General features: G+C 38.2%; 4 protein-coding genes across 10 annotated transcripts in view; 1 reads left to right on the top strand and 3 right to left on the bottom strand.

The window, feature by feature from the left end:
• Positions 1–27,893, top strand: part of mtrr (5-methyltetrahydrofolate-homocysteine methyltransferase reductase) — a 295,323-nt gene that overhangs the window by 206,647 nt on the left and 60,783 nt on the right. The window lies entirely within an intron of this gene.
• si:dkey-118j18.2 (uncharacterized) lies at positions 146–9,253 on the bottom strand. The gene is made up of 5 exons (XM_053342756.1): positions 8,858–9,253; positions 8,508–8,586; positions 8,225–8,384; positions 4,946–5,078; positions 146–2,476 (listed from the first exon to the last, which is right to left on the bottom strand). The coding sequence occupies exons 2-5, from the start codon at positions 8,525–8,527 to the stop codon at positions 2,256–2,258; spliced, it is 534 nt and encodes a 177-aa protein (XP_053198731.1). The 5' UTR covers positions 8,528–8,586; positions 8,858–9,253; the 3' UTR covers positions 146–2,255.
• timm21 (translocase of inner mitochondrial membrane 21) lies at positions 10,196–13,204 on the bottom strand. Its single transcript, XM_053342754.1, has 6 exons — positions 12,664–13,204; positions 11,777–11,839; positions 11,540–11,637; positions 11,312–11,385; positions 10,913–11,018; positions 10,196–10,742 (listed from the first exon to the last, which is right to left on the bottom strand). Exons 1-6 carry the CDS (start codon positions 12,989–12,991, stop codon positions 10,650–10,652), a joined length of 762 nt encoding a protein of 253 aa, XP_053198729.1. The 5' UTR covers positions 12,992–13,204; the 3' UTR covers positions 10,196–10,649.
• Positions 14,254–27,893, bottom strand: part of neto1l (neuropilin (NRP) and tolloid (TLL)-like 1, like) — a 75,627-nt gene continuing 61,987 nt past the window's right edge. The window contains exons 9-12 of one of the 7 annotated variants that reach the window (XM_053342752.1): positions 26,226–26,339; positions 23,486–24,113; positions 14,912–14,974; positions 14,254–14,772 (exon numbers count right to left, since the gene is read on the bottom strand). In XM_053342752.1, coding sequence (XP_053198727.1) covers positions 14,929–14,974; positions 23,486–24,113; positions 26,226–26,339 — 788 coding nt within the window. In that variant the 3' untranslated portion in view covers positions 14,254–14,772; positions 14,912–14,928. Of the gene's footprint in view, positions 14,975–20,724; positions 21,537–21,796; positions 22,562–23,485; positions 24,114–26,225; positions 26,340–27,893 lie in introns of those variants that run through there. The other 6 variants (XM_053342750.1, XM_053342748.1, XM_053342751.1 and 3 more) reach the window with 6 other exon arrangements.

The following is a 27,893-nucleotide window of genomic DNA, read 5'->3' as shown; positions in this document are numbered from 1 at the left end:
CCTACTTAGTGTAACCGTATTTACATGAATACTTACACCACTATAAAAAAGATAGATGTAACCACATTGTAGCTACCAGTGATTCTGTGAGGTGCTAGCACTTCATACACAAAGCAAGGCAAAAAGAAATAACACTTGCAAGATTATGAACAACAGTTTAATACAGAAGACAGATTTCCCCCAACTCAGGAAAAAAAAGAAGAATTCCCCTTAACCCACAAAGCTACTAGCTGGAGAGATCTGATATGTCAACCACCGTGGGAATGAACATGAAGTCAACAAACAAGACATACATCTCAGCAGAGGCCTGTGACATTGTGGTCTAGATAGTCAATCATCATGCTGCTGCTATGTTAGTGATGTCAACAGAGTTCAAAGCTACATTTGTACCTCGCTCTTTGTTGCATCTTTCTGAATGTGAAACCACAGGAACAATTTTGTAAAAGGCATCAGTGTCAGATGCTCCACAATTTATCATCACAATACAAAGGATTATCATTAAAACACGACATTTTAACCTCTGATTCTCCATGAAGACCCTGTTTATACACTTTCACAAAGGCCCAAAATACATTTATACAGCATTCATTTTGATTTTTTTTCTTACTCTTTTTTTTTCTTCATAAATTCAGAAACTGTACACTGATTATATAGTTGCTGAAACAGACATGGAAGGCGGATTGTTTGGGAGCATCTTCTTACAAGGCTATTTCTGGATTATCTGAAATGCAGTGACACAAAAAGCACACAGCACAGTAATATTCTTTCCCAAAGCAATACTATTCCAGAAAATACAACAAAAGTTGGCTGATTTCCACCAGCCTGTGGCAGATTAAAATGGAGATTACAAGAAAAAGAAGCTGTTGTTAAAAATGTTTTTTTGGTTAGTTTTCATTTTGCAATAATCATTATGAAAAACAAAAAAAAATAAACTGAGTTTTGACAATGAACTCATCAACTGCATAAGCTGCAGCCATCAGCTCCAAACATGTTTCGAGCTTTAGCTGTGACTATTTTTACTCCAGGATTCTTCCACATTTTTCATTTCACCCTTCAGCTCAACATTACAAATCAAAACATCAATTATCTGATTATCTTACAGCAGGGTCAACAACTACATCAAATGGGTTGTCATGTGTTCAAGGACGGAACAATTTTCCCCATACTTCTGGATACCATTTGTCCAATTTTGAACTTTTTTTTTCTTCAATTCATGTTAGCACAGGACCTTGCAATCTGGCATAGAGGTGCTAATATAGAGCAGCAATAGACAGAGTCCAGCAGTTAAGATGATAATCTACAGAGAACAATTTGACTGCTATTAAGTGTTTATTTCATCAACTTCTTCCCCTTTTTTTTTCCTCTGATCCTCAGTCACTTCCATTCACAGACCTAATAGGCACATGATCTGCCTAATGTCCCATTGTAATCACCATGATATATTAAGCACACCTAGTTACACTAATGAGGTCATTACTTAAGACAATTACCACATTATCAAATACTATTTGTCAACACACTTCACATAACACATGTGCAGTATTACTTAGTAATAACAGTTTGAAGAAGTTGAAACACAATTTATTCAATATGCAATTCTATGCAGCAAGGTGCTCTGAAATCTAATTAGATCGTCTACTCTTTGAATTCTCTATTAGTCACTGTTGAGTTACTGCGTTCATAACAATGTCTATAACTGACATACAAAGAAGCCACAGTGACAAAGTGACTTTTCATCACAGCAGCAGGAAATGAAAACAACATTTAGTCATGTAGAACAAGTCCACGGATTTAGATCTGTGAGTGGAAGGACGTACAGCAGGGAAAAAAACTTAATAAACAGCACACTCTTGAAAACATTTTCCTCTCCGCTTATCTCTATTTCACTAAATCTCTTTGAGCTTAGAGGTCAGGGGTGTTACGCTCATCATAGCTGGGGGGCAGGTTCTGCGGTCCTGGCTGAGGCACACAGGCTTGCGGATGTCATCTGTTATTGCCAAACTCATCAGATGACCACGTTTTAAACAATACAAAGTAGAAAAACAACTTGGTTCTAAAAACCACTGAACACACACACACACACACACACACATACACACATACACACATACACGCACACACACGCACACACACATACACGCTTGCATCAAAATAAACATCTGCTCTCATGTGATAAGAGTTAGGCTGGCAACGATCACTGAGGTTGAATGTAGGAAGGCAGTGCATGGAAAAGGCAAACTGGCATCAGGGATTGATTAGGCGGGCCTGTTCTCTGACTGGAACTCGCTGTGGCTCACAGGGCCTTCTTGTTGACCAACTTGTGTTGGGGGGGACGGTGTGTAAGGAGGTGGGGCTTCGTTTACACTAATCGAGTCTCCTCCCTCAGAAATGAGAGGAGTGTGATATGAAGGACGAGCAGCGTCGGTCTCGTCGCCATGGGCACACTCGCTGTATGGAGGGGGCTTCAGATCGTCCTCTGAAAGGAAAGGAGAAGACAGGTCAACCAGTCTGTCAACTTCAAATCAATATGTACACGAGAGGTCAAATGAAACCTTCACCATAAAGAAAACTGTTGTTTTTTAAAAAAGGGATATATAATGATTTTATTCAAATTTCTGTTTTTTTTTTTACTGTTATAGTTTCAAATGTCTATATTAAACATAGACAAAGTTCTAAAACTTGAGGTGAACAGCTTCAGCCTGCTCTGAATACTTTGTTTGCAAAGTTACCTCTACTTCCTCTGCTTGATCACATCAGTCTGTTAGTGCATGCTCACAAATGGCTGTCCGTTCCATTGCTTTTGTTGCTAAGGTTGATCCACAGGTTAGGCGTGTGGTCCTCTGACATATTTTGGATCGCATTCCAGCCCGAACATGTACGGATGTCTTTGAGAAGTTTCATTTTGAGTAAAGAACGAAATGAGAACGAGAACGAGAACGAGATATACTACTCTGATTACGTAGCCTCCTGACGTGCTGGAAGTCGGTCGAGAGGTAGTTTCTGGAAGCTAACCAATCAGAAAAGAGTAGGCGCATCAGGAGGGCCATTTTAGCTCCTGTTTCTTTACAAATGAGCTAAAACGGCCTCTTTCAGACAGAAGCTGAACTGAGGGCCTGAATAAATTTGTAGATGTGGCAATGTGCATGACACATCCCCTTTAAAAAATATTATATTATAAGAACAACCCCAGTTAAAAAATATTATTATATATAAGAGACCAATTTACACACACACACACACACACACACACACACACACACACACACACACACACACACACACACACACACACACACACACACACACACACACACACACACACACACACACACTTTGTGATATGAAAAAAGATCTGATGTGATGGTGAAAATTAGGCAATGCCATATACAGAATCATGTGAGAAACACAGAAGGTTGAGTGTAATGTGAGCACTATGCCCGTTGCTGTTCTTGTTTAAATATTACTGTGAAGAAGGGAGAGCAGCGGAGCAATTAGGAATAGATAGACAATTCTAAAAATGGATTGGGGTGATGTAGGGGAAACACAGAATAAAAAAAATTAAAAAAGTAGGCAAAATGTGAAAACCCCCCCCATAGTATCAGTAGTCTGTTGGGGGAAGTGGGCTTTTCTTGGTTAAGAGAGTTAGACTACAGTTTCCTCTTCTAGCTTTGCTTCTGCCTTCACAGCAAAAAAGAAGGAACTCTCGACCTTTACAAACACATGGTATATGAAAAAAAAACTTCCAACAGTTGTTTCATTATGGCTGAGGTATTTTGCTTTATAAAACAAAAAAAGTATTATGTTTGCATACATGTGAGACTAGTTTACCCCTCCTGTCGTGTTCAGGTCTAAAGATCTTGACCTATTTAATTTAGATGTGTGAAATTGAATACAATAAACACAGTGTGATCTTTTTTTTTAAATGACTATTTTAAAAAGGTTACATCATTGTGTTATGGGGTCAAATTTTTTATGCAGAGAAATAGTAAATGTTGCCAAAAAACCCGGCAATTAATAATTCTTGTAATAAACAGTTTAATAATATTGTAATAGAAAGCATATTGACTAGAATTCAATTGTAGAGTGGCATACAGCAAATATAACCCCATGCATACCCCTCCTACTCTTTCATTCACACACCCACACAGAAACACATACACATCTCCTGTCCCTCAGCTGCATAGTGGTATATAGGCTGCAGCTTTCTTGCACTTCATTTCTCACATCTCACCAAACACATTGTGCATTAAACTCTTAGGTCATCTTTGGAGACTTACATTAACCATAACCATGGCTTTTGGCCACAATGGGATAAGTCTGAAATGTGTTCCTGAGAGTAGATAAACTGTGAAAATAGATCAATCGTACCTATTTTAATATAAAATCAATTTGTAAGTTAAATGTGCAGGAAGGTACATAAATCATCAAAGTAAGTATATTTATGATATGGTTGTAAAACCTTTATGAACACAATAAGAGGGTTACAGATGTAAGACCTGTAGACTACTATAATATTTTTGTTATACCTGGTTGTGGTGATGACTCCTATAAATCAGTAAAGCACCAGGCTGACCATCACTGCACCGATTCTGACAGAGTATTGATGCTGGCAGTTTTGGGGAAGGTGCATTTTGTTATGAGGGGCTTTGACCTTTGTGCTTTAAATGAAGCTAACTGGATTAGTCAAGTGTATGCAAATCAGTGTTTGGTTCCTGTGTGAGTAAGAGTGAACCGTTGTAACTTTAGGTGTACTTTACTGGATGTTGTAAACCACGGAAAAAAATTATTTTATATTTCAACTGCGAGACAACACATGAATGTATTGCAGCCAAGAGCTGTGACTTGCAGGAAGTTATGAATGAAGAAGTAGACGTGATCAGTTTGATGAACAAGGAAGCAGAGGACACCAGATATATAACTGAGTGCAAGTGTGTGAAAGTGCTACCTCCAGAGACTGCCTCATATGGTGGTGGCATGTCCAGGTTGGAGAAGGATGCAGCTGGTGGCAGGGCTGTGGAGGGCTCCTCTATCGAGAGGTCATCCTGGACACCATACCAACTTGGCCAGACAGAGGTTTGCTGCAGCGGGACAGAAACACGGATATGGTCAATGACACACAGAGAAAAGCAGAAGCATACATAACCATACATGAATATACACTCATGCTTGCCGCAAAAAGGGGCAGTTGAAACAGTCAGAGATCAATGTTATAAAGCCAACTGCATAAATGTCAACACTAATACTAACTGGGCTGGTTTTACTGCACACATCTCTGGAGAAGACATAGATGCTGGTTATAATATTGAATTTCTGTGTCTGCTCATCCAATGAGCCTTCCCTTAAACTCTTTGCTTCAGGCCTTGATTGACAAACATAACCCTAAATACACTGAAGTGCAAACATCACTAAACAAACAGTAAGATGCTATTCTTGGAAGGGAGTAAGATTGTGTGGTGATGAGGGCTGCCCTTCTTAAACTACTTTTGTGTTTAAACAAGTGTTTTTACAACATGGAGCTGACCAGCATGGACCCTTTCATCCAAAACCTGATAAACCGTGTAAGCTCCCCATAAAGCCCAGGCTGCTGCTGCTGTTACGCTGGGTCGTGACACATGCGTATTACTGTAATTTCTATAATCTCTTTAAATAAATACAGAGCCTACATGACTAACATCACACACAAAAAAATGTTTATTCACCTGAACAGATCTGATGTTTTGGTTGCTATAAACGGCTAGTTAGGCCTCTGATCCCACCAACCTCTTCTATTCTACCTCAAAAAGCTCTCTTAAACTCTCAGCGAGCTAACTGCCAAAGTAACAGGAAAAGGCCAGCTGAAGTCATTGAATGGGGAAGTCAGTGATGATAGACTAATGACCTCGCAGTCTGATGACTTAATTAATATAAAATCTACATCCTGTTGTGGGCATGATGTGGAGGGAAGAGGAAAGACACATTTCAGATAGACCAACTCAATCTGTTCAATGCACCAAGCCTACACCAGTATATAAAGTTACATTATTATTGTTAGATGTTTATGACAGATCAAATTATGTCCTTGCACTATTTCCAAAAGAGGAAAAAAAAGCCTATTATTATGTTTTTAAAGAAATGGTCCAAAAGCAATTACGATGAAATCTAATAATCTATAAACTATTCATCTCTTCCATCTCACACTCGAGGGCCTACATGCATCAAAGGTTTGTCCTTAAAGCTCTTCTGGGTACACTTTGTCTTTTCAGGTAACCGTGAATAAGATTATCTGAGAGGTTTAGTGAGTGATACTACATCAAGACCCCCCCCCCCCCCCCAAACTATATTTCATTAATCTAAACCTGGGACTCGAGTCGTCTTGGCGTCTGTACAGAAAACTTTCAGGGTGCTGGGTTATGGATGACCACAGGGCCTCCCTGCTGCACATTCCATTAAAATCTAAACTGGGAACATTATACACCAGAGACGGCAGAGGGAACAAAGGGAAGAGGTAAGAAGAGTAGGAAAAAAAAGGGAAAAGGAGAGAGGACAGGGATGCAGTAAAGGTGTGAGCAAACACAGGAGTTACAAGACTAGAATATATCAGGAAGTAGAGTGTGAGGGAGAAAAGATGAGCTTAAGAAGTAGGTGGGAGGGCCTCAGTTAAATCTGTGGTTGTCGTCATTATGAGCAATGTGTCATAAAAAAAAAAACCCCGGACCGGTAGCCAATAAACATCCGAAGAGAAATGACAACTGGAAAACTTAAGCTGGGCTGAACTTTCTCTCAAACCACGCAAACATTTCAGATAGCACACAGGATGTTAGAACTGGTCAAAAGGAAACCCAAGGCCAAAAGCCCAGGCACCTCTGTTTCAACTGCATCACTTACATTAAAAAAAAAAAAAAAAACACACTGGGGCATTTCCTGTTGCACAAATATTCCAAACAACGCTAAAAATATCGCAAGAGAGACCTCTTAGATGTGACGATTACAATGACGAAAAAAAGAGCAAACGCTGGGGCAGTTTCAAGATAAAAAGGAAGTTTACATTTCATGCCAACTTCCCCTTGAACTAAGTCAATTCTGAGAAGAACGTTTTCCTGGATTTGTCATCTACAAAGAGTCTTCTGGACTAAGTCAGGATAAGTGGGCTATCGTTAAAAAATGAGTTAGAAAAATGTGCAAAAATCTGTTTTATATGATTCACGGAGCATATTTTGGGCGGGTTCTAAATCATGGAGATTGCTTCCAGGTGTTTTAAGAGTGGCAGGAAAGCATAAAGGCCCTGGGAGAAGCACGTACATGATGACAGTCTAAACCTGTGGCATAGCCTACAGAAAAGGACTCCATACAACCTGATGTTGAGCAAAGCCATTACCATTCTTGAAGTATCACTGATGGCATTGACAAAAATAAAACCCAATTCAACTATCTCTTGAAAGCAGCCATAAAAGAAGCCTGCACTCTTGAACAAACTTCATATGAAAGAAAAGCAAGTGTTACATTAACAAAAAAGTAAGAAGTGTTTTAAAGCTACAAAAAGGCTGTTTCAGTTATCAAATGACTGTTAAAGAACAGTAGACCGCATGCAGACTTATCAAAATTTCAAGCAAATTAAACGGGGAAGGAGAGTCTAACCCTTGTTCTAGTTTACACATGACAAAAAGATTGCTAAATTAAGATTTTGGGGAAATTACGTTTACCGTAGGCTATCAAAAAATAAAAAGCATTAGCATAAACATTTAGAGCAGATTTAGAAGAGTGTCTTGCTGTCTGCGTCTTTACTGATGATATTTGCACAAAAAGATCCCACATCTATCTGTGAAATTTTACAAACTTGCTTAAAAAAAGGCTCCACTGAGACACTCAACATTACTAACAGAAGAGCTTGTCAAAGCGCACGTGCAGGCAAGCCAACAGCGAGCAACTAAAAATGCACATAAGCAAACAGAACGTCACTGAAAGGGAAATGCAGCATGTCTTGTCTTTCTATTTGAAGTAAGAGTGACTGACTCTAAACCACATACCCACTCCAGAGAGCAAACAACTCCTCTGCAAAAATGTAACACATCAGTGACCTTATTTGGCTTTTTCTTACTCACTGCAACGTACCCAAGTCTCTCAGCCCACATGGAGCAATTCTATTTAATACCAAACCCCTTAAGCCCATGTATACTTTACCTCAGGCCTTAATAAAAACACCCTGGAGGGGATGTGGATGATGTGCAACACGATGGTTTACACTTACACTTTGTCTCTCACACATCTGATGAAGGTAGGCCCTTCCTCCAACAATGACTATCTGAGCATTGCGTGGGTTGCTGAGGTAAGCTGCCAGTTGCCTCTGTCTGGACCGGTACCAGCACACATAGAAGAATATTTTGATGATGATGAATATAATAACAACTCTGGAAAGCAGAAAGGAAACAAGATTAATGGGAAATGCGTGGGCAACTTTACACATAAGTTCCAAAGTCCAGCTCAGTTTCTACAAAATTCTGTGATTATCCAATTACACAAGTTATACTCACATGTACCAATACAGCTCCATTTTTGTGAGATGTTGATCACTGATTAGAGGCTCTCATAGCCGAGGAACAACCCGGACACCTGGCCAAAAACACAACTTGTCATAAAAACAGAATTTCTAAACAAAATCTATTACCTAACCTTATTTACTCAGAAAAACAAGATACTTCACTTTTGTAAACCCAGAGGTATAAAGCATACAACATGGACTAGCTAGCTAAGTTAAGTTAAATGTTCAACCACTTTCAGTTAACTTAAAACAGATGTTAAGCACGATAGCTACTCCGCTGAGTGAGATACCAACCAAACTTTACTTAAAAAAGCAAACATAAGAAGTAGATAATGTACTTACTTTGTGGCGACAACTTGGACTTCTGCATTAGCTGGGAAGCTGTGCCATTTCCCCTTGTCGTTTTGGGGATGTGATGCGAGTAACAGAGCTCCAGGAACGAGCTGAGGCTACAGGCTAGTTTAGCTCGGCTATCATATGACGTTAGCAGGCCACAACAATAACAACAGCCACCTCTGTTTACCCACGCCGCCAAAAATAACTGCAGAAATTGACCCGCTTTCTTAACATGCCTTCTTGGTGGTATATACAAGGTACTTCACTCGCTACTTACTCGGGAAGTTGTTCGTGAACTTAACACTGAAGAAGAAAAAACTAGTCCTGAGTTGTAGCTAGCATTAACTGGCTTCACCTAGCACATCCCTGTACGTTCAATGCTACCTCGGATTTCACATTTCAGTGGGCGGTGTTCATGCTGCCTTCCGTGCTTCCCGTAAACTGCCCCCTCTCACCACAGACGTCAATTACGTAAGAAATACAATGTAATGGTTACATTGTATTTGCTGTTGCTGCTGTGAGAAACAGTAGCGTTATCTCGAAATTGTTGTTGCTTTGTTGATTTGAACGTTGCTTTCATAACCAAGCATCACAAAGATACATTGTACTGCTGTAGGATAAAGTAAACGCGAAGGGTAATCTCAAGTAGATTTATATTATTATTTTTTGTATGGCACCAAGATCATTTTAATTCAACCCCCCCCCCCCCCCCAAATATCCATATCACCGAGGGCAAAGAAGATAGCATGGGCTCGTCGAACAAAGGGGTAAAAAATAAACAAAGATAACAGCATGTTTCTATAAACTAAACCACCATGAGTATCATACTTATTAAAATACTGTTATAAAGTAACCTTGGTGTTCATTGCTGATAATCTTCAAGGATGTCATGCATGTGTTTAGTTAATGTTAAGTCATCAAAGCCTGATAGTCCGTGAGACCTTCAAAAATACTCCAAAACAGCCATTCAAATACTGATGATGAGCATAGGACGTTCACAGGACATTTAAAGACGTAAATGAATCAGAAATCCTTCAATTACCTAAAAGGTATCAGGTTGTTCCTACATCCTTTGATGCTTTGCCTCCATCTAGTGGCAATTCTTGTATAAACTAGGGACTTCAGACTAGGGTAAGCTCTAAAATGATGCGACATGTTTTTTTTTTTTTTTAATATAATACGAATATCTAAAGGTTTAGATAAAAATGTCAACACCCAAATTAAACCATACATAGAATTAAATAAAGCTGAAAGCTCAATTATTCTGTTGTTCAGAGTTTCAACCCAATATCTTCAGAATAAAACACTGATATTCTTTATGTTGCTGTGCACATAACAGTTTTATTTATTTATTTATTACAATTTCAAAAAGGTATTTCATACCTTGTAAGAACATTTGATTAGTTGCTTCAAAATCCAGGTGATCTTTTGGTAAACAAAAAACAGCTGTTGTATCCTCAATATGTGTATTTATCCCTGCCACTGAAACCATATTTGTAGCACATGTACACATGCATTTGTATGATTTATAGAACAGTAACAATCATAGTCAAATTATTTTATGTCATTGAAAGATACTGCTTTGCAAAGCTCTTCACCAAATGCTGGTCAGCATACTGTTGTCTCAAAATTGAAATCAGTCTTAATTGTTGATATCTATAACAGCTTTTTATTGTAAATTAAAGTTGAATTTACACCTTCAGCAATTTTTAGAAATAACACAAACCCACTTTAAAAAGACACATTCTTCACACTATCAATGAAATACACTTCTGAGAGACTGAGTCCTTTGTTTTTCTTATCGGTTATCTTCCACAATGATGGTCCGTCTTGGGTAGGTGTCTATGTCCACAAATATGTAACGGAATTCATATTTTCCAGTTTCAACATTCTGTAAAATGACAACAAGTAATTAGATATTTCTGCGATAAAACGGTCTTAGTATTGCCAGTGCAAAAAAATTGGAAATTAACACTTACCTCACACTCACTTTTGGCCTTTTATTATGTCATATATGTTAAATTCATTGTCAATAGACCAAATGATTGAAGAAATACCAACCTCTTTAGACTCTGAATGTACAGTTCCTTTGAGACCTGGCTCCGAGCCTTCGATGTAAAACTTAAGTCTCATGTGCTTCAGTCCATCCTTTAGGTACTCCAAATGACTAAGTGGAAACACATACACATACACACACACACACACACACACACACACACACACACACACACACACACACACACACACACACACACACACACACACACACACACACACTTTGACCTGACTGAGGGCTCTTTTTTATGTTGATACAATATTGTTACAAGGAATAAAAGCACATGCCAAGTAAAAGTGTCATAACTATACAGAAATATGCAGATTATTCATTTACCCTCATATACCAACAATTGTTTGGATGTTTGCTCTGTAATCAATGGCCACAGTAAAAAAAAATCCAACCTGACTTGCTGTCTCCTTCCTCTGCGGGTTGTCTCACCGTAACACTTTATTGGTTCTCCAAAGGCACCAATAACCTACATTTTCAACAAATAAAAGGCTTCAATGCATTTCACTTTTCAACACAAGACAATCTCAACAGGACATGTAGTTATGTATTGTTTCATGGCAAGTTTCTTTAAGTTGTTGAACTGTTTAGGAGGGAGCTACAACCTGAGATCTCATTCTTACCTCTGGGTGCAACTTGACTTTGTTGAAAGCTTTCCCATAGATTTTATTTGGGCTCGAGGTGGAAAACAGCTCCTGGAAGACCACATATAACAGACCACCTGAGACACACACACACACACAACAAAAACAGGTTAGGAAGCATGTAATATATTATAACTGAATAAGAGCTTCAGTTTAAACGAAGAGCAATTAAGGCAGACATTGAAGACTGCCTTGGAGTCTTGATGTTGAATTCACCTGTCACTCCAAGCCCGATAAGTACAACTATCAGGTAGGTGAAGTCGCGGCCAGCATCCTTCACTGGAAGACATTGGGGAGTGTAAGATTATTACACAGATTATAATTCTGACCGAAAACAGTACAAAAAATGTATTTCTGAAATGATGCGCCAACTCTAACTAACTGTTTTGAAACTTCATCAAGTCACTTGTGAAAGATATTATGTCATATTTGTCACGATAAAAAGAGACTTTTGGATGACAAAACACTGGATTACTGAATAATGAAAACTAGGGCTGCACGATATGGATAAAATCAAGTATCACAATATTTTTGATCAAATACCTCAATATCGATACTGCAACAATAATGTAGAGGTGTTTCTTGTTCCTTTTTAATCCTTTTTTAACAAAATATTTACACTATGAAATTTTTGGTAAATAATTATTGGTAATGTGGATATAACCTATACCTATATTGATCTATATGCAGTAAATTTTCATTACTATTTTGTCCCTCATACTGTGCAATTTATTTAACAAAGTAGCCTAGAGACTTATCGATACATAGACCTATACTAATATCAGATATTGGTCCAATGACTGAAATAACAGGATTGGATATCGATGACTATGGGACAATCTGGTATATGGTACCATCATTCTATTAAATAACAATTCAGCAAATTAACATGTCTGTATTTATTTGTTGCAGTTTACAAAATTAGGAGAGCAATGTTTAAGTCAAGCCTGATTTTGTCTCACAAATAGCAGTATGATTCCACACAGTGAGACACACAGCTTATTCATTCAACACTGGTATCAGATTGGTACGACTGATATCCAAAGGTATCGGTATCCGGACTGAAAAAGTCCTATAAATTAAAAGTTAGTCTGATATCTGACCTTTCTGTGCAGCTGAAGGCTTTGGGCTCCCACTCTGATACCTGGAGACTGATTTGTCTCTCTCCTCAGGACTGCTTTGGTTTCTGGCAGCAGAGTGCAGAGAAATGCCCCTCCGTGTCTGCGCCTGCACGAAGCAGCTCAGTACTGGCAGCACAGACCAAGGTGTCTGGACTCCTCTGTGAAAGCTCAGCCTCGCCACTGTTGATACTGTCCTGTGTGTGTGGACAAGCATGCTAACCTGTGACAGTTTGCATGTGTGCACTGCGTACTGAGTCGCTGTCTGTTGAAGACTGCTGTGTAAAGCTTTCAGTATCTGCCTGTAAGCCATGATTGTGTCCTCTGTGGGTTAGCTTTCAACTCTTATGTTGCTACACAGCCAGCCAGCAATGTCGAGCTGGTGTTTTAGTGCTAGAAAGCAACAACAACCTACCGTATTCTGCAATAGTATGAAAAGTTAATATACGACACAAACGTATAACTTACAACACAAACTAACCTACACGACTAACTGTGTTACATGCTGGTATATGTGTGTCAAACATAGCTGTAGTGTTTGAGACGCATTCTTGTGTCGTCACACACGACCCATTGGATTCATGGGAGATTGAGTTTATAATGTGGCAGTAAACACAGTCGAAAGTAACAATGGATGTGGAAATCAATTTTATTCACTAAATTATTTCACTATATTATTTCTGATTATGATAGAAAAAATGTCGTTTTGCAGTATTGTGGTCAAATAAAGTTTTTTTTTTTTTTTTAATATTTAGATGTGTCTTTTCAGTTTTTATTTTCTCTCCCTAACATGAAGGTTTTAAACAAAGTTTTAAACATTCTTCACACTGGACCGAATATATTGTGGCTGAAAACTTCATCCGTTTGACAACACCTGCACAGAATTTACAAAGCACACATCAAATACTACAACACAACAACACATTACAGAAAGAGTTTAGTGTTCCCAAAATCACTACAACACTTAGCTTGGAAAAAAAGCATTAGGGGTTATTACAGTAGGAAAGAACTGTCATTTGTATTTTATCAACACTTTGTGATGAGTTATTGACGTGTTCATCACTTTGCTTAAATGGACAAGGGAATGGACAATGGAAGTACTTCCATTGTCATTTCTGTTTTGTGTTTAGTTGTGGTGTTTGCTGGGTGTTTTCTTTGCATGTGCGTATTTTGACAAGTTGATGAAGTTTTCTTAATTTGCTTGTTTTTGCATGTATTTTCTTAAGTTGAAGCGTGTTTGCCTTGGTTGACCATTGGAATACAATTCTGATATGGAAAACCTACACATTTGATCTCCTAGTAATTTTTTTGTTTTCTGGATTAAAAGCTGTCACCTTTAAACATGCCTATAAAAATATGGAAATCAGCATATACTATAGAATACCCATGACTTGTGGAATGCTTCCCTCTGAATATGCAAACCCATAAATTACCAGAAGAAATATTGAGGACATGACCTTATGGTCCTAAGGTGGCTACAGCTCTGAATGACAGAGAATAGAATAAAAAATTTGCCATGACGGACACAATAAAACATCACAATAAAATCAGTAAACATTCGTTTATTGAAAACATTCTGTCCAGCATTTTCTTAATGTGTTATATGCAAATGGATTAAAAAAACATAATGCAATGAAATTTGACAAAGAGAAAGGCAGATAAACAAATAATAATGCTCAGACATATAAATAAAGGTTAGTTGATGGGTCAGTAGATTCATGTATGCACCCATTTATGAAACTTAATGTCATTTCATTTCACAAAATCCTGTTATTTTGTTATCTCAACAGGACTTTCAGCAATCATTTAGATATAAAAACAACCTGATACTCTACTGTAAAGACATCAATAAAAAGAAATATGTGATTTCTGCAGCTGAAATATGGAATCTCATATCTTTGTGGTTACATGAAAATTATTTTAAAAAACCTGATTGTTTTTTTTCCTCCATGAACAGCTTTACATTAAAGGTATTCTATTTTTAAAAACAAACAAACAAACAAAAAAAGTTCAAGTCCCATATCTGACATTATCAGTTTTCCATGGCTCGTCAATCCTTGCCAGGTGTGGAGCACAGGTAGGGAAAATGCACCTCTGCAGTCCAAAGCAAAGAAAGAAACTTGATGCATACACCACAAACTTTTTTCAAAAAAATGTTTCTCATCACAACACTCTACACTGGTAAAAGTTGCTCAGTGCAACAGTTCACTCAAGATGCACAAGGGAGAGAAACCTTAGCTCCGAATGCTGTCAAACTTGGCAAGATGCAGAGGAATGATGCATCTGTCTGATGTATCTGTAGAGAAATGAAAACACTATTACTTTAAGTCTGTTCTAGGCCCTATAACTTTTTTCATCTGCTGCCTGGGCTGCTTGTAATCGAATTGGTTCAGACTTACTTAATTACTGAGGTGTCTGCCTCCATCTATTTACTGGCAGATGAGTTTGTGAGAGGCAAAGCGAAAAACAAAACAGATGGAAAGAGTGAAAGAGAGGAGTGTGCATGTGTGCATTGTATCGGACATTTTTTATACCTATGGAAGTGTTCACACAGTTGAAGAACAGAGCGACAACTCACATATGTCAGCACAATGTGTCTTTAGAAAAGAAAAGTATTTTATTCAAAATCTGCAGGATTATGGGTCTGCGTATGGATTGTGTGACTGTGGAGGAAAAAGTGAGGAGAGTATGAATGTAAATAATACATATAGGACATTGAATACAGAAGAAATAATGTACACATAGATGGCAGACACATTGAAATTCACACAGTAAGAAGAAAATACTTGCACAAGAGAATTCCAGAAGAACAGCTGCACCAAAAGAGACATTTTGCAAAATAACCTTCAAATAATCTTCAGAAAGGACCCTCAGAAGAGCTCACAGCATTATTTAGCTAAAACAGAAGAGGATTTTTTTTTCCTATGGATCAAAACAACTAGCTAGCTCTCAACTGCTATTTGCTACTTGCCACTGCTACCAAAGGAGAAACTGCACCAAAGAAGATAACAGAAGAGTTTTTTTTTTATTTCATGAAGACAAGAAGGATTCATTAAAGGTTCCTTGTTAGTAATATTAATATATCTGGCAAACTGTATGCAGTTTTTTTTGCCAATGTTTGTAGGCAACAAAAGCTATCAAAGTAAATAGTCAAGCTCCCGTTGGAGTAGATACGTGGTCACAATTACCACACATTACCTTGTCCATCTCTACCCTTCCCACATCTGTCATCTCTGCCAACCAGCTGAAGGGGAGTATGGCCCTGCTGCAGCTGAATTAAAGAGCCAACCCAGGTCAGGCTATCTGACCGCAAAGACAACACTCTGCAGCAGCTTAAAGAGGAGCTCCAGCAGATCAAGAGGGACAATCGTACCTTGGCATCTGAGGAGCAGGTCTAGGCCAGGAATGTCCAAACTACTCCATAAAGAGCCATGTGGCTGTAGGTTTTCATTCCAACCAAGCAGGAGCACATAAGTCAATCAGCTGATCTCAGTCTTCAGACAGCTGATTGATCAAATCATGTGTGTTGTGCTCCTGATTGGTTGGAACAAAAATCTGCTGGCGGCCCTTTATGAAATTCCTGGTCTAGGCGCTCAAATAGAAGAACAGTATACTCCATGCTCAGTTAGCCAAAGTGAAAAAGGATGCTAGGAAGAGAGGAATTAGCTTCAATGGGCAAGTCAAAGGTCTTCAACTTCCATCAGTCCCCACAGTGACTAGTACACAGACACTCCCTGCCAATGTCCTAAAACCCTACCTCTGTTCCACCCTCTCCATTCTGTATGCAGCCCAACAGACACCCTGGCATCTCCTGATACATCCACACAATTGGCTGCCAACGGTCAGCTTTGCCCATCCCAGCTTCACTCCACTCAGCCTCAAAAGCAAGCCCCACAAGAGGTCCTGCTGGCCGACTCTCATGTAAAATTCCTGGAAACAAACAAGCTTTTTCCTGTTAAGAAATAGCTGTCTAAATGCTGCAGTAACACGGGCCAAGCAATGACGCTGTTGAAAAAGAAGACCATCAGGTGCCCTCAATGCCTGGTAATGCACCCAGGAGCAAATAACCTGCGCAGCCTAATGACACTGTTGAGGCAGGCCAGTAGGGAGTTCCCTGAAACCTGCATTTTGAACTCCACCCTGCTACCAAGGACACACATCCCACCTCATGTCATCCATGATGTTAATATGGTAATGTCCAACTGGCCCTCCAGCCAACCATTGGCACCTGGGACCTCTATGATGGACTCCATCTACACAGACAGATAGTGAGGATTGCTTCCACCCCCTCCTCTTCTAAGAGGCCATACCAAAGCTCCATCCCAGGATTACCCCCCCTACTATGAGGAGACACAACAGTCCAGCCTGGATCCCCCACTCCCTATGCACCTACCACTCACCACTGTGAAGCACAATCAGAGGAGGCATCTGCCTACCAACCCCATTTACAGCATCAGCATCAGAAATATGCAGCAGCAATAGCTCCATGACCTTCTCCCCACCTACAACAGTGGAGCTATGCCGCAATTAAAGCCCAGCCTACTGCCACAGTCCTTCCCTCTGCTACCTCTGAGCTGGGAGACATCAGGGAGATTCTGCACACCCTGTGCATCCAGCTTCTGTTAGGCTAAGATGTACAATCCTCCCAACACCTTCCTGCCTATGTAACATAACATCAAAATGTATTATTAATTAGTAGTAATAATAGCAATAGTAGTAGTCAATACAATAGTAGTATTAGTGAAAATTATACATGTCATGGAATTTATGTAAGTAAGTACAAGTAAATGAAGTAGGTTTTTTCATATTTGTTTCAATATATGAGTTCATTGTGATTGCTCATTTTGTTTTTAATCTGTTCATTTCATATCAGCTGTTGGAATAGTCAGGGTCTCTACTCCTCACTCTGATTTAATTGTGTTGACAGAACTATAGTGTCAAAATGATCTGCTCACTCACTGTCCTCCAGGATATAATGTCATGGCCTTAACAAGAAATAAATCAAAAAGGCAAAGAGGTAGTGCATCTCTGTTGGGCCTTAGGCCTGTACACAGTTAATTGTAGGTTTAGAGGCGATTCTTTAGAGATATTCACACACCCCTTAGCTCTTGGGTCTCGTATAGTAAACTGTGCAATCACTGGCATGGATCCCTCCACTATCAGTTCACTCAATGTCAAGTAATCTCTCGTTTTCCAACCACAACTAAATTAATGTGTTCTTTAAAATTTCAGGTTGAATGAGTGACACAAATAGGGAACCCAGTAAACTGTACTATCAATTAAATCCTACAGTGGAGACAAATTCATTGTGGCTTGAACTCTCTCGATCTGAATGACACATTAATATATGACCAAAATCATTATGCCCCTACCAGAGATGTAAACAAGGCCCTTTTTTATAAGGCAGCTATTAAAGCTGACTTTATAAAACAAAAACGCTGACAAATGATTTGATCAAGAATGTAAGTCCATTAGGAAAGACCTGAGAAAAATAGCAAACGAAAAATATTGCCAACCAAACAACTTTTAATTTAAAGCAAATGTAAAGGTGCAATTAGAAACAAAAAACTAAATTATACCCACATGAAACTTGAAGATATGGAGAATGCTATTAATTAAAACCAATCTGGGATAGTGAGAACAATTTAAACACAAAGCAACTGCAAGCATTACCCATCAAATATAATGACACCTGGAGAGCACATTTTGAAAATGCGTATGTAACATTAGAATAGAAAATTAAGAGAAAACCAAAATCCCCTTTATTTCTTGATTACTTGGAAAGAATTGACCTCACAGACACTCCATCTTGAAGAAGAATGAAATCAGCTTCCTCCCAAACAAGCTTTCGACTCTATTTGGCACGAAGAGTTGTGTTACAGACTTCTCCATTGTGGTTTAGGGGAGAAAATGTATCATCTGGTTAAATCAATGTATTTGTAAAATAGGTGTGATGTTAAAATTGAAGACAAACAAACTGAACTCTTCAGAGAAAAGGTGTTCCTCGGGGTTGTAATTTAAGTTAGTTAATGTGTATATAAAGTAACTTTCCTGACCTCTCCCTCCAAGATAGAGATAGAGAAGTCTCTGTTTTATGCTGATGACCTTATTCTACTGTTTGCTACTGAACAAGGACAACAGCAAGAGCTGGACACTGTAGAAAAGTTCTGTCAAAACTGGGCCATGGAAGTAAATATGAAGAAAACTAATGTCATGATTTTTCAAAAACACCCCAGATGTTAGGAGAGCAGATACCAGTTTATCATAAAAACTCATACAATTGATCATAGTATAAATTATACCTACCATGGTCTAATGACAACAGCATGACAGTAACCACACTAAAAGTAACGGCTCTAAATGGTATTAAGAGAAATTTTATTATTTCCAAATTCCAATTAAAACCATATTTGATTGTGTCATCCCATCATGCTGTATGGTAATGAAGTACGGGGTCCACTTAGTTATTACTGTTATATCAGCTGGTACAAACATCCAACAGAATCTTTACATGCAGAATTCTGCAGATACATTTTATAGGAACACAGAAAAGCACCAACAAATGCAGAGTAGAATTACCTACTGATTATTAACCTTCAAAAGAGAGGAGTCAATGTTTCTAACCCCCCTAAATCCAGTACCCGAGATACCCTCCACTCCAAAGCCCTCTAAATTCAAGAGTTGAGCCTAGGGTCTCCTATGTAAGCTGGTGCTGAGACTAACCAGTCTCACAATAACACTGCTTTACAAACACCTACCGGAGTAAACCAAATTATAACACAATGTAATGAAACCTATCTGGAACATTGGAAAGAAGAAACTAAAAGCCAAAGTGATTCATAGTGTTATGTGGTCCTAAAAGAGATGAATGAATTGGCAGAATATTGCTCTACTGTCAGAGATAGAAAGCAGAAACAGACCCTAACCAAGTATAGGCTCAGTGACCACAAACTAGCAATCAAATCAGGATGACACCAAAAATCATGGAAACCAAAAGAAAACAAAGTATGTAGTCACTGTTGGACAGGTGAGGTTGAGACAGAGATGCACTTGTTACCTACAAACATTCAATGAAATAAGGAACATTTACTCTAACAAGTTCAACTCTTTAATTTAAGAGCTTAATGACCTCTCAAAATTAAAATACTGTCTTACTCCACAATATGTACCAATATGGCACATCCTGAGGGACAGTGAGTGAGACGCACACACACACACACACACACACACACACACACACGGATGTACTGTATATATCAGTCTTAATGTTATGTTAATGTTACTTTGTTTGATTGATTATAGATGATTTGATTGACAATATTGCTGTTGTGACATTTATGCAAATATAGCACATTTTAATGAGAAAAAAACAGAGATTAAGAGAAAAACATGTTTGTCATTGTGCTCACAGCTGATCCTCTCTTCCCACTTTCCCACTCGCCACATGATGCCGCCTGTTTCTCAGTTTTAACTCTGAAACTAGCCTTGTAACATTGAGTGTTATTAGAGTATGAGGCTAATTCTTCCCTTCTGCAGTACCATAAGGGGTTAATCTCATCAAGACAAACACAAGATGTGAATGAGCTTGTCAGTCAGATATATGTGATTATTTAAACTGTCAGGAACTCATTGTATCCTCCAGATTGGCGAAACAAATCTCTCCCACTTACAATTCAGTTTAGGTCTGGTCTTCCTTTAAAGCAAGTCAACCACAATAAACAGATTGATGATTGTGAGACATGGATGGTATGTGCTGACATTTTAATGACACACTTAATGGACAGAGACTGCTGACCAAAAACCAATAAATCAAAGAAAAAAGGTGAAGCTTTATTGTTATTTATTTTACAAAGCATCAGTAAAATCAGCCCTGAAAGATAATTTGAATAACGTTAAAAATCATTCTTTCAATTTGCCCTAGTAGAAAAATCTGATTTAATACAAAGATATTAAGCTCCTACGGTAGAAGACAGTTAGAAGACAAACAGACTTGAAGTAAAGATGTTTGACAAAAAATTACTATTTTTCAAAGAAAGATGCCTGTGGTAAAATGGAAATGGTGGAAATTGATCTGAGCTCTTTACCTAACAATTTAGCTAAGCAACAGCATGCAATGCAATTAATTAATTTCAAAGACGCTTTTTTCTCATTTCTTATGTCCATATGACTATTAGTAGATGAGGGGGTTTCATATTGTAATGTTAGTCTGTTAACGTTTTAATGAATATAAAAGAAGCATGCATAAGCCATACAGTTGGGCTTTGTAATGTCACTCAAATTAAATTGCCTTTGGTTATTCCAACAATATTAAATTGCATTGTGTTAGTAATAAGATTGAGTTAAATTCCAATTTTCAATAATAAACCAAATTATTTTCCTAAAGTTGACAAACTGCAAGCATCTATAATTTGCTAGTAAAATCATAATATGTATGCTACCAATTTGAAAAATGCATGCTTAAAAAGTAAATTGAAAATGTTTGATCACATTAATTTTGTTATCAGTGAGGAATCCATGACAATGACAAAGTTTCTAACGTCCCAAATTCAGTTCAATAGGCATTTTCATCTAAAGGTCTATATCTTTCCACTGAGACAAAAAAATCTGGATTGACTACAGTACGTACAGATTTTCAAAACTCCCCCCATTCACAGCATTACAGCTGGAGTATTTTCATCTAGTCCTTTGTGTTCATCTTTGCACATGAATACATATTTAATATCCTTTTCGTCAAAGTGTCCCTTCATCATCATCATCATCAGCAGCATCATCATGCTGGTGTAAATCCCAGCTCCGCTTTTTCATATGTCAGTGACGCCCGTTCGTACTGATCCAGGATTGCACTATTCTCAAGAAGTCTACATGATGGAGACAATGCAACATAATGTAGAACATAAGCAGACACACATACACACACGCATACATACACACAACAGGACGGCACATTTTTCACACTAAATGACAAAACAATAGGTAACACTTTATGTGACTGCTCCATTATATTCAAGCTGTTGCTCTGATTTGGGTTCCTACTAAATTAAACTTTTTCATGAACAATTGAAAACAGTTCTTTACATCTCTAATTTATGCATCTAATTTGTTACATGAATATATTATATTGGGCTTAGTGTCTCATAACAGCAGTATTGTGGAGCATACACATGAAATGTTACACACAGTAAATACTATGCTTCACAATTAATCAAACACAAAATCAAACACTACAAGAGACATAAAACATGCAAAACTACAGAGAAATTATGTATACGTTCAAAGAGACAATAGGATATTTAAATTATCCCAGTGTGCTATCTTTAATATGTTGGTTTAATGCAAAAATTCTACTGATGTTATGTAATGAAAACATCAGGGATTGTGTCTGCTTTCAATTTTGTTCTTTACATTAATGATGTATTTTTTTTCTGTAGGCCTACTGGGAGAAAAGTGAAAGGTTAGACATATTAACTGATAACAGTTTCAACTTAAGATGATCAAAAAAGTCCATGCCAATGAATATCCACTGAGTAATACAATGTATGTCCTCTGGAAAATAGGACATACAGTAAACTTGAGCATCACAGAGACTTCAAACAAACTCACTAGGAGGTCAAGATGGCTGCAAGCAGGAAAACCATCTTGGTGAAAATGAACAATTAAAAAACAAATAAAAAAATAAATAAAATAGAAACCCGCGCAAAAATCACAGAAAAGGAACAAAAATAATTTACATAAAAGTATATACTGACTGGGCAAAAGATGACTACACAATAACATATAAAGATGTTGATTGTTGGATAAGGGTGCTTACCTTGAGATTGTCTCTTAGACCCTAGTTGTGTTGTACTCTGATTCATGTTTGCTCAAAGAGCCAATGAGGCAGAACCTGAAATGTCATGGCTCTTTCATTTAATATCAAATTCCTTTTGCATAGAGAGGTTAAAATGCATAATGTGCTACATAACAGCAACAAATGTCATTAGTTATGTGCTAATCTCTAAGAGCCTTGCATGCAGACTTATAGAAAATTAATAAACAGTCAAGAACACTCTGGAAAGAGCACATAAAAAGTGCATGCATGAGAAGGTTGCAGTATTTTTTTTCTTCCAAAAATGTATTCTGTTACCTTCATATTGTGTTTTTGTAAACATAAACAGCTACATTTCAATCAGTCATGGTCCAAGTACACAGCAAAATACTTATTTTTTCATAGAAAATCTTGTTCTAAATATTGAGCTATATTGAATATAAGTCAAATATTTTCAGGTAGGAATACAAATGCATATTTTATGATTATGATTGAATTTGCGTTCATGTCAATGGAGTTCATCATTTCTATAACAGGCACTGATTCAAAGCCCTTGTGTTAACAGTCAAAATCAGTCTGAGTACAGAATTAATATCTGCTAAAATGAGGTCTGTATTTGCTTAAAGAGATCTGACAAACCCCAATGTACAGCAAAGTCTTAGATGTATGCTATAAATCATAATTTAAGGGAAGCTAGCTGGGGGCTAATTTACATATTCAAGGATAAGCATGCAATAGGGGGCCAATTTGTCTATCATAATTTAGCCCTTTGTGAAAATTTGAAAAAAAAATGTTTTAATGATAGAAAGAAGAGAAAGAACAAGGATCAAAGCAAAATAGAAGCTTCATAATCTTGAAAATAATGAGAGGAAGAGGGAGAACAAAGCTAAAATAAGAGGTAAACAAAAATATAATGTAAACATCCCACACACATTTCAAACATCCCCATAGTTAACTCTAGGGTTGTTGCTCTTGTGTCATCAGAAATCTATGGATACTGACCGCTGTACTGCCTTCTCATGGCGTGAAAGCCGGTGGCTGGTGGTGGGAACTTCTTCCAGGTCGTCATCCAGGTCACATCCATTGTCCGCTGCCTCTTGTGAGTAGCTGTGCTTCATGACCAAAATGCTCCTGCGGTTTCCTGTGGATGGCAGCAAGGGCCGCACTGCCATAGGCGGTTGTGGAAGGTCTGTGAGCAGAGTGGCGGCCGCTGCGTCACGAGCACTCAAGTTTCCACGGCTTCCTCGTCCACTGAGTGACAGCTGGGATATGTGGGCTGAGCCGGGGTTGGAGGTGGAACCACAGTGGTGATCATGGACGCAGCGTGAGGAGGCACGACGAAGGGCGTGGTAGTTCTCAAAGTCTTCTGCCAGGTCGACTAAGTCTGCTGAGGCTGCTGCTGCTGCGGTGGCACTCCGTAAAGTACACAGCTCATAATGAGGCGGTTCAAAGACCTCTTGAAACATGGTGGGGTCAAAGTCCTCACGCCGCAGGATGTACTTTTTACGTGGCTGCTTGATCTGCACAATGATGGATACGATGAGGAGGATGAAGACGATGCAACAAGTGACACCAATTATGGTTCCGTTTGTGTTGTTCAGGTTGTCCAGGATGTTAGCTTTCCTCTTCTCTGTACAGGGCAGGGAGACAGAAAGTAAATGTTTATAAGAATATAACTTACTTGGCCTTGTGCAATGTCATGGAAGCTTGTGAAGACAATTATAAGGAAAGAAAATACATTTGAAAGTGTACTACAGAACTTTGAACATTAGCTGTATTCTCAGTTAATTTTCTTTTTTAAATATTATTTTTTGGGCTTTTTTGCCTTTATTAGACAGAGAGGCCAAGAGGAACCAAGGAGAGAGGTAAAGAGGGTATGACATGCAACAAATGTCCCTTGCCGGACTCAAACAGGGGTGTTGCAGGCATAAGGCATGCAGTGTAACCACTTGGCTATGAGGGTGCTCCATAGTCTCAGTTAATTGACTGTTGGTCAAACCCCTCTTTGCTTAGCAACTGTAGCTAGACAAAGCAGGACTGTCAAGCTGTCAATTGAAATAAAATGAAATAAAATGAAATTAGAAAAATCCTTAGCAACAGCTGAAAGAAAGAAAAAAAACATAGCTCATGTGTAAAGATATATTCTATCAAATGGACCAAGATTAGGGCCACGACTTTCATGAGCTATCAAACAGACAGACATAAAGGTCTCACTGGGTTACAACTACAGTCTATTTATCACATGGGAAACCAGAGAGCAGGGGAGACTAACAATGTGTAGAGAATCAATCAGTGGGGAGATCTCTGACATTTAAATGCTGGATGAACTTGTAGCACAGCACACTAGGCTTCAGTGACAGTAAATGGTTACATTCAGAGGCGTAAAGGAGACAGGAATATAACTTGACATTTTACCACTAATGAGGACAAATGTGGGCACTGTGGTGGCCCTATGTATTACTAGAGCGGAGAGTAGGCAGAAGACAGAGTAACAGAATGAGAAACATGGCCTTCTCTTGCTGAGTTCTGCACAATTTCAAACTCAGACTGTAGGGTGGAAAGGTATCTGAGTCTGAGTGAGGAATAGGCCATGCAGGATTTATTTAATTGATGCAATTTGTCATTGGCTCTACTTAGAGCTGTAGGGAGTTATTGTACACATGCAGACTACACAGAACTCTCTGTACAACATTTCAATCTGATCTAGGGGAAGAAAAAAAATCAACTGAAAGACAGGCACAGCACTGTAATGGTCATCAAATACTCATCATATTTATTGATGAGAGTTCAGAGCAGCGATAGATCTCATCTTACATACTTGTAATGCTGTGATGGGTCATAAAAGGTCAAGTAACAGGAGACTAATTAATTGGCAATATAACACAGTAAAAAAATGTTCACATGTCTTAGTCAATTATTGGAATGACATCATATACAAGCATGCTGCAATAAGGAAAGCTCAGTCAGAGAAGTAGATAAATTATGAAGCTGCCAGTACTAAGACACTGGGGATCAATGTATAGATCAAAGGAGTGGACAATTGAACTACAGTGGAAATTAAGAAATTGAAATTATCACTGGATCTTGCTTACCTTGAGGCATAGCAACATGGTTTAAAAAGGGCAACAAAAACAAAAACAAAGAGAATGAGAGACCAGCTCTTGGAAATCAACTTCAACCAAGACCAGGATCAGTTAGAGGGTGTATTCAGATTGTGAAGGTTTCAATCCTGCTTTACCTCTAACCACATCCAGCATTACTGATGGGTGTGGTTAAATGCTGCCAAAAGTGTGCTCTGTTAAATCTACAGTATAATCACATCCAACAGTGATGTCACAGGGTACATCACTGCAATAAAGTGAGATGGTAAACCCTTTAAAGTCAGTAAAAATGAAGATTTCCAGGCAGTATTGAGCTACTCTTTAAATTGAAAAAATGAAAAAAAAAAAACGGAACAAAAAGGATCACTATGATGTGGTCGCTTGGGTGCATGGTTAGTAATAATAAAATTAATAGGGAATTAAAGGGGGCTTTGATTCTAGTGTGTGGGTACTCTTTGTATTGCAGTTCATTCAACTTCTGTATCCCAGTGAGGTTTTGTGGATATACAGCAACTCTTACTATCATACTGAATTACACTGATTTTCCAGCTCACCCAAATTCAAACTGTCTCTCTCCATGGTGCTGAAATTCACTTTTAAAACTACACATGATGCATCAGTAGGGAAATGTAACATCTCACCTTTACATTGGTTCTCGTCCCAGGGGTAGACACAGTTCTGCATGCCATTACACACCAACGTGTTGTTTATGCACATGTTACTGTGACAGAAGAAGGCATCTGCATCACATGGAGCTGAAAAAGATTTAACACATTAGTTATCACACTGAAAGATTACATAGGTCTACTATATATGTGGCACCTTCACTTGACTGTAACATTCTCCTTTACTTGCTCATAGTCGAGTAAAAATCTAAAGTACTTTTCTGCAGTGGATTTCCCATCATTAACGACAGCAAATCTGGAGGACACTTATATATGCAACAGCACAAATCAGTATTTGAAGTATAGCTGAAGGGACGTTCCAGTGTGCCAGACCTGGAGGAAATAAATTTGGATGTGCATTACTCAAATCAGACCTGTTTCCCCTGAACCCATCTGTTCTTCATGAATTTTCATCCTCATCCTCCTCTTCAAACATTTGCAGAGACAACTTGTGGATATGAATGAATTTCTCACAATGTGCGTGTACTGTATGTGTGGATATGTGTGCGTGTGTGGTGTCTAGAGAGACTGCCATGACATTTCACAATCATCCGCACACATAACAAACCCAAAAACAAATCCTTTGTCTACATGAAATATGTTGTGTATTTATCTACGGGCATAGTTCTTGTCAACACGCATCTGAACCATGCAACAAAACACAAGCATGTCTTCAAACACATGATGCGTCACGACACCTGCCCTCCCAGCGTGGCCTGTGAGACATAACACTGCCATCCCATGTCTCCATCTTTCTATGACTACAGTGTGAGGGCAAAGCCACCCTTCAGCAAGACATGCTCATAAAATCAGTGTGATAATGTTACAGGCTCCATCATCTTATAACTACATAATTTAAAAGCCAAGGTGCCCTTGCTCTCAACACCCAATTATACTAATGCAAAAGCCAGCTGATTGGCCAATATATTGCTTCACACTGTCAGTCACAGTAGAGCAGTGTTATAGGGAGCAAAGCACAAGCCAAAGGAGTTTCTCTTGTTTAATGTATTGTATATAGCAGGGGTCAGTAATTAGGCTAATCAATAGGCAATTTTTGTGTATTATTCAGTGAGGGCAATCATAGTTTTACAAGCAGAATAGAGAAGCAAGCCTGTACGTTTTTAAATGTTTTTGTTTGTTTGAGTATTATTTTAATTAGTTTAAGAAAAAAAAAAGATTTATAAAACAGTTCTGGGATTATATTTGAGGGCAGATGCTATTTTTCCCAGTAGTAAGTGTTATTAGGTAAAAAAAAGGTAAAAAGTACATGCACATTCTGTACTGCAGTATGAGACAGGGGACTTCATTTATGTGTTATCCGCACCAGATAAACAGTGGTCTGCTTCAGCTATGGTTGAATGATGTACTGTTGTTGTTGCCTTAGGGGAAAAGTTTCAAAGGGATTCTCTATTCAATAGTCTATATATACTACTGCAAGAGGCTTATCCTCCTCTGTAATCTATCCACAACAATTACTGCCTCAATCATGAAAAACCTCTTATTGAACATTGCTCTGTTGGAATATTGGAATAACCTACTGGATCTAGCACAAACCTTTTTAAATGACACAACTAATTGACTAATTGAAACCAATATGTTGCATAAAATACATACACATACTATTCATTTGACACATGTGGCCCT

The sequence above is a fragment of the Scomber japonicus genome, chromosome 21, assembly GCF_027409825.1.
Source record: "Scomber japonicus isolate fScoJap1 chromosome 21, fScoJap1.pri, whole genome shotgun sequence".
Lineage (NCBI taxonomy): Eukaryota > Metazoa > Chordata > Actinopteri > Scombriformes > Scombridae > Scomber > Scomber japonicus.
Note: the sequence above shows the minus strand (reverse complement) of the source record. Positions and strands in the feature narration are given on the sequence as shown.

Excerpts from the sequence above, each read along its gene's own strand:
- si:dkey-118j18.2 (XM_053342756.1), bottom strand. The coding sequence starts at position 8,527 with ATGGAGCTGTATTGGTACAT. Across the intron at positions 8,385-8,507 it reads ATGGAGCTGTATTGGTACAT|AGTTGTTATTATATTCATCA; the intron begins GTGAGTATAACT and ends TCTGCTTTCCAG. Across the intron at positions 5,079-8,224 it reads AGATGTGTGAGAGACAAAGT|CAAACCTCTGTCTGGCCAAG; the intron begins GTAAGTGTAAAC and ends GTCCCGCTGCAG.
- timm21 (XM_053342754.1), bottom strand. The coding sequence starts at position 12,991 with ATGGCTTACAGGCAGATACTGAAAGCTTTACACAGCAGTCTTCAACAG. Across the intron at positions 11,019-11,311 it reads GGAAGGAGACAGCAAGTCAG|TCATTTGGAGTACCTAAAGG; the intron begins GTTGGATTTTTT and ends GTTTCCACTTAG. Across the intron at positions 10,743-10,912 it reads TACATTCAGAGTCTAAAGAG|AATGTTGAAACTGGAAAATA; the intron begins GTTGGTATTTCT and ends GTCATTTTACAG.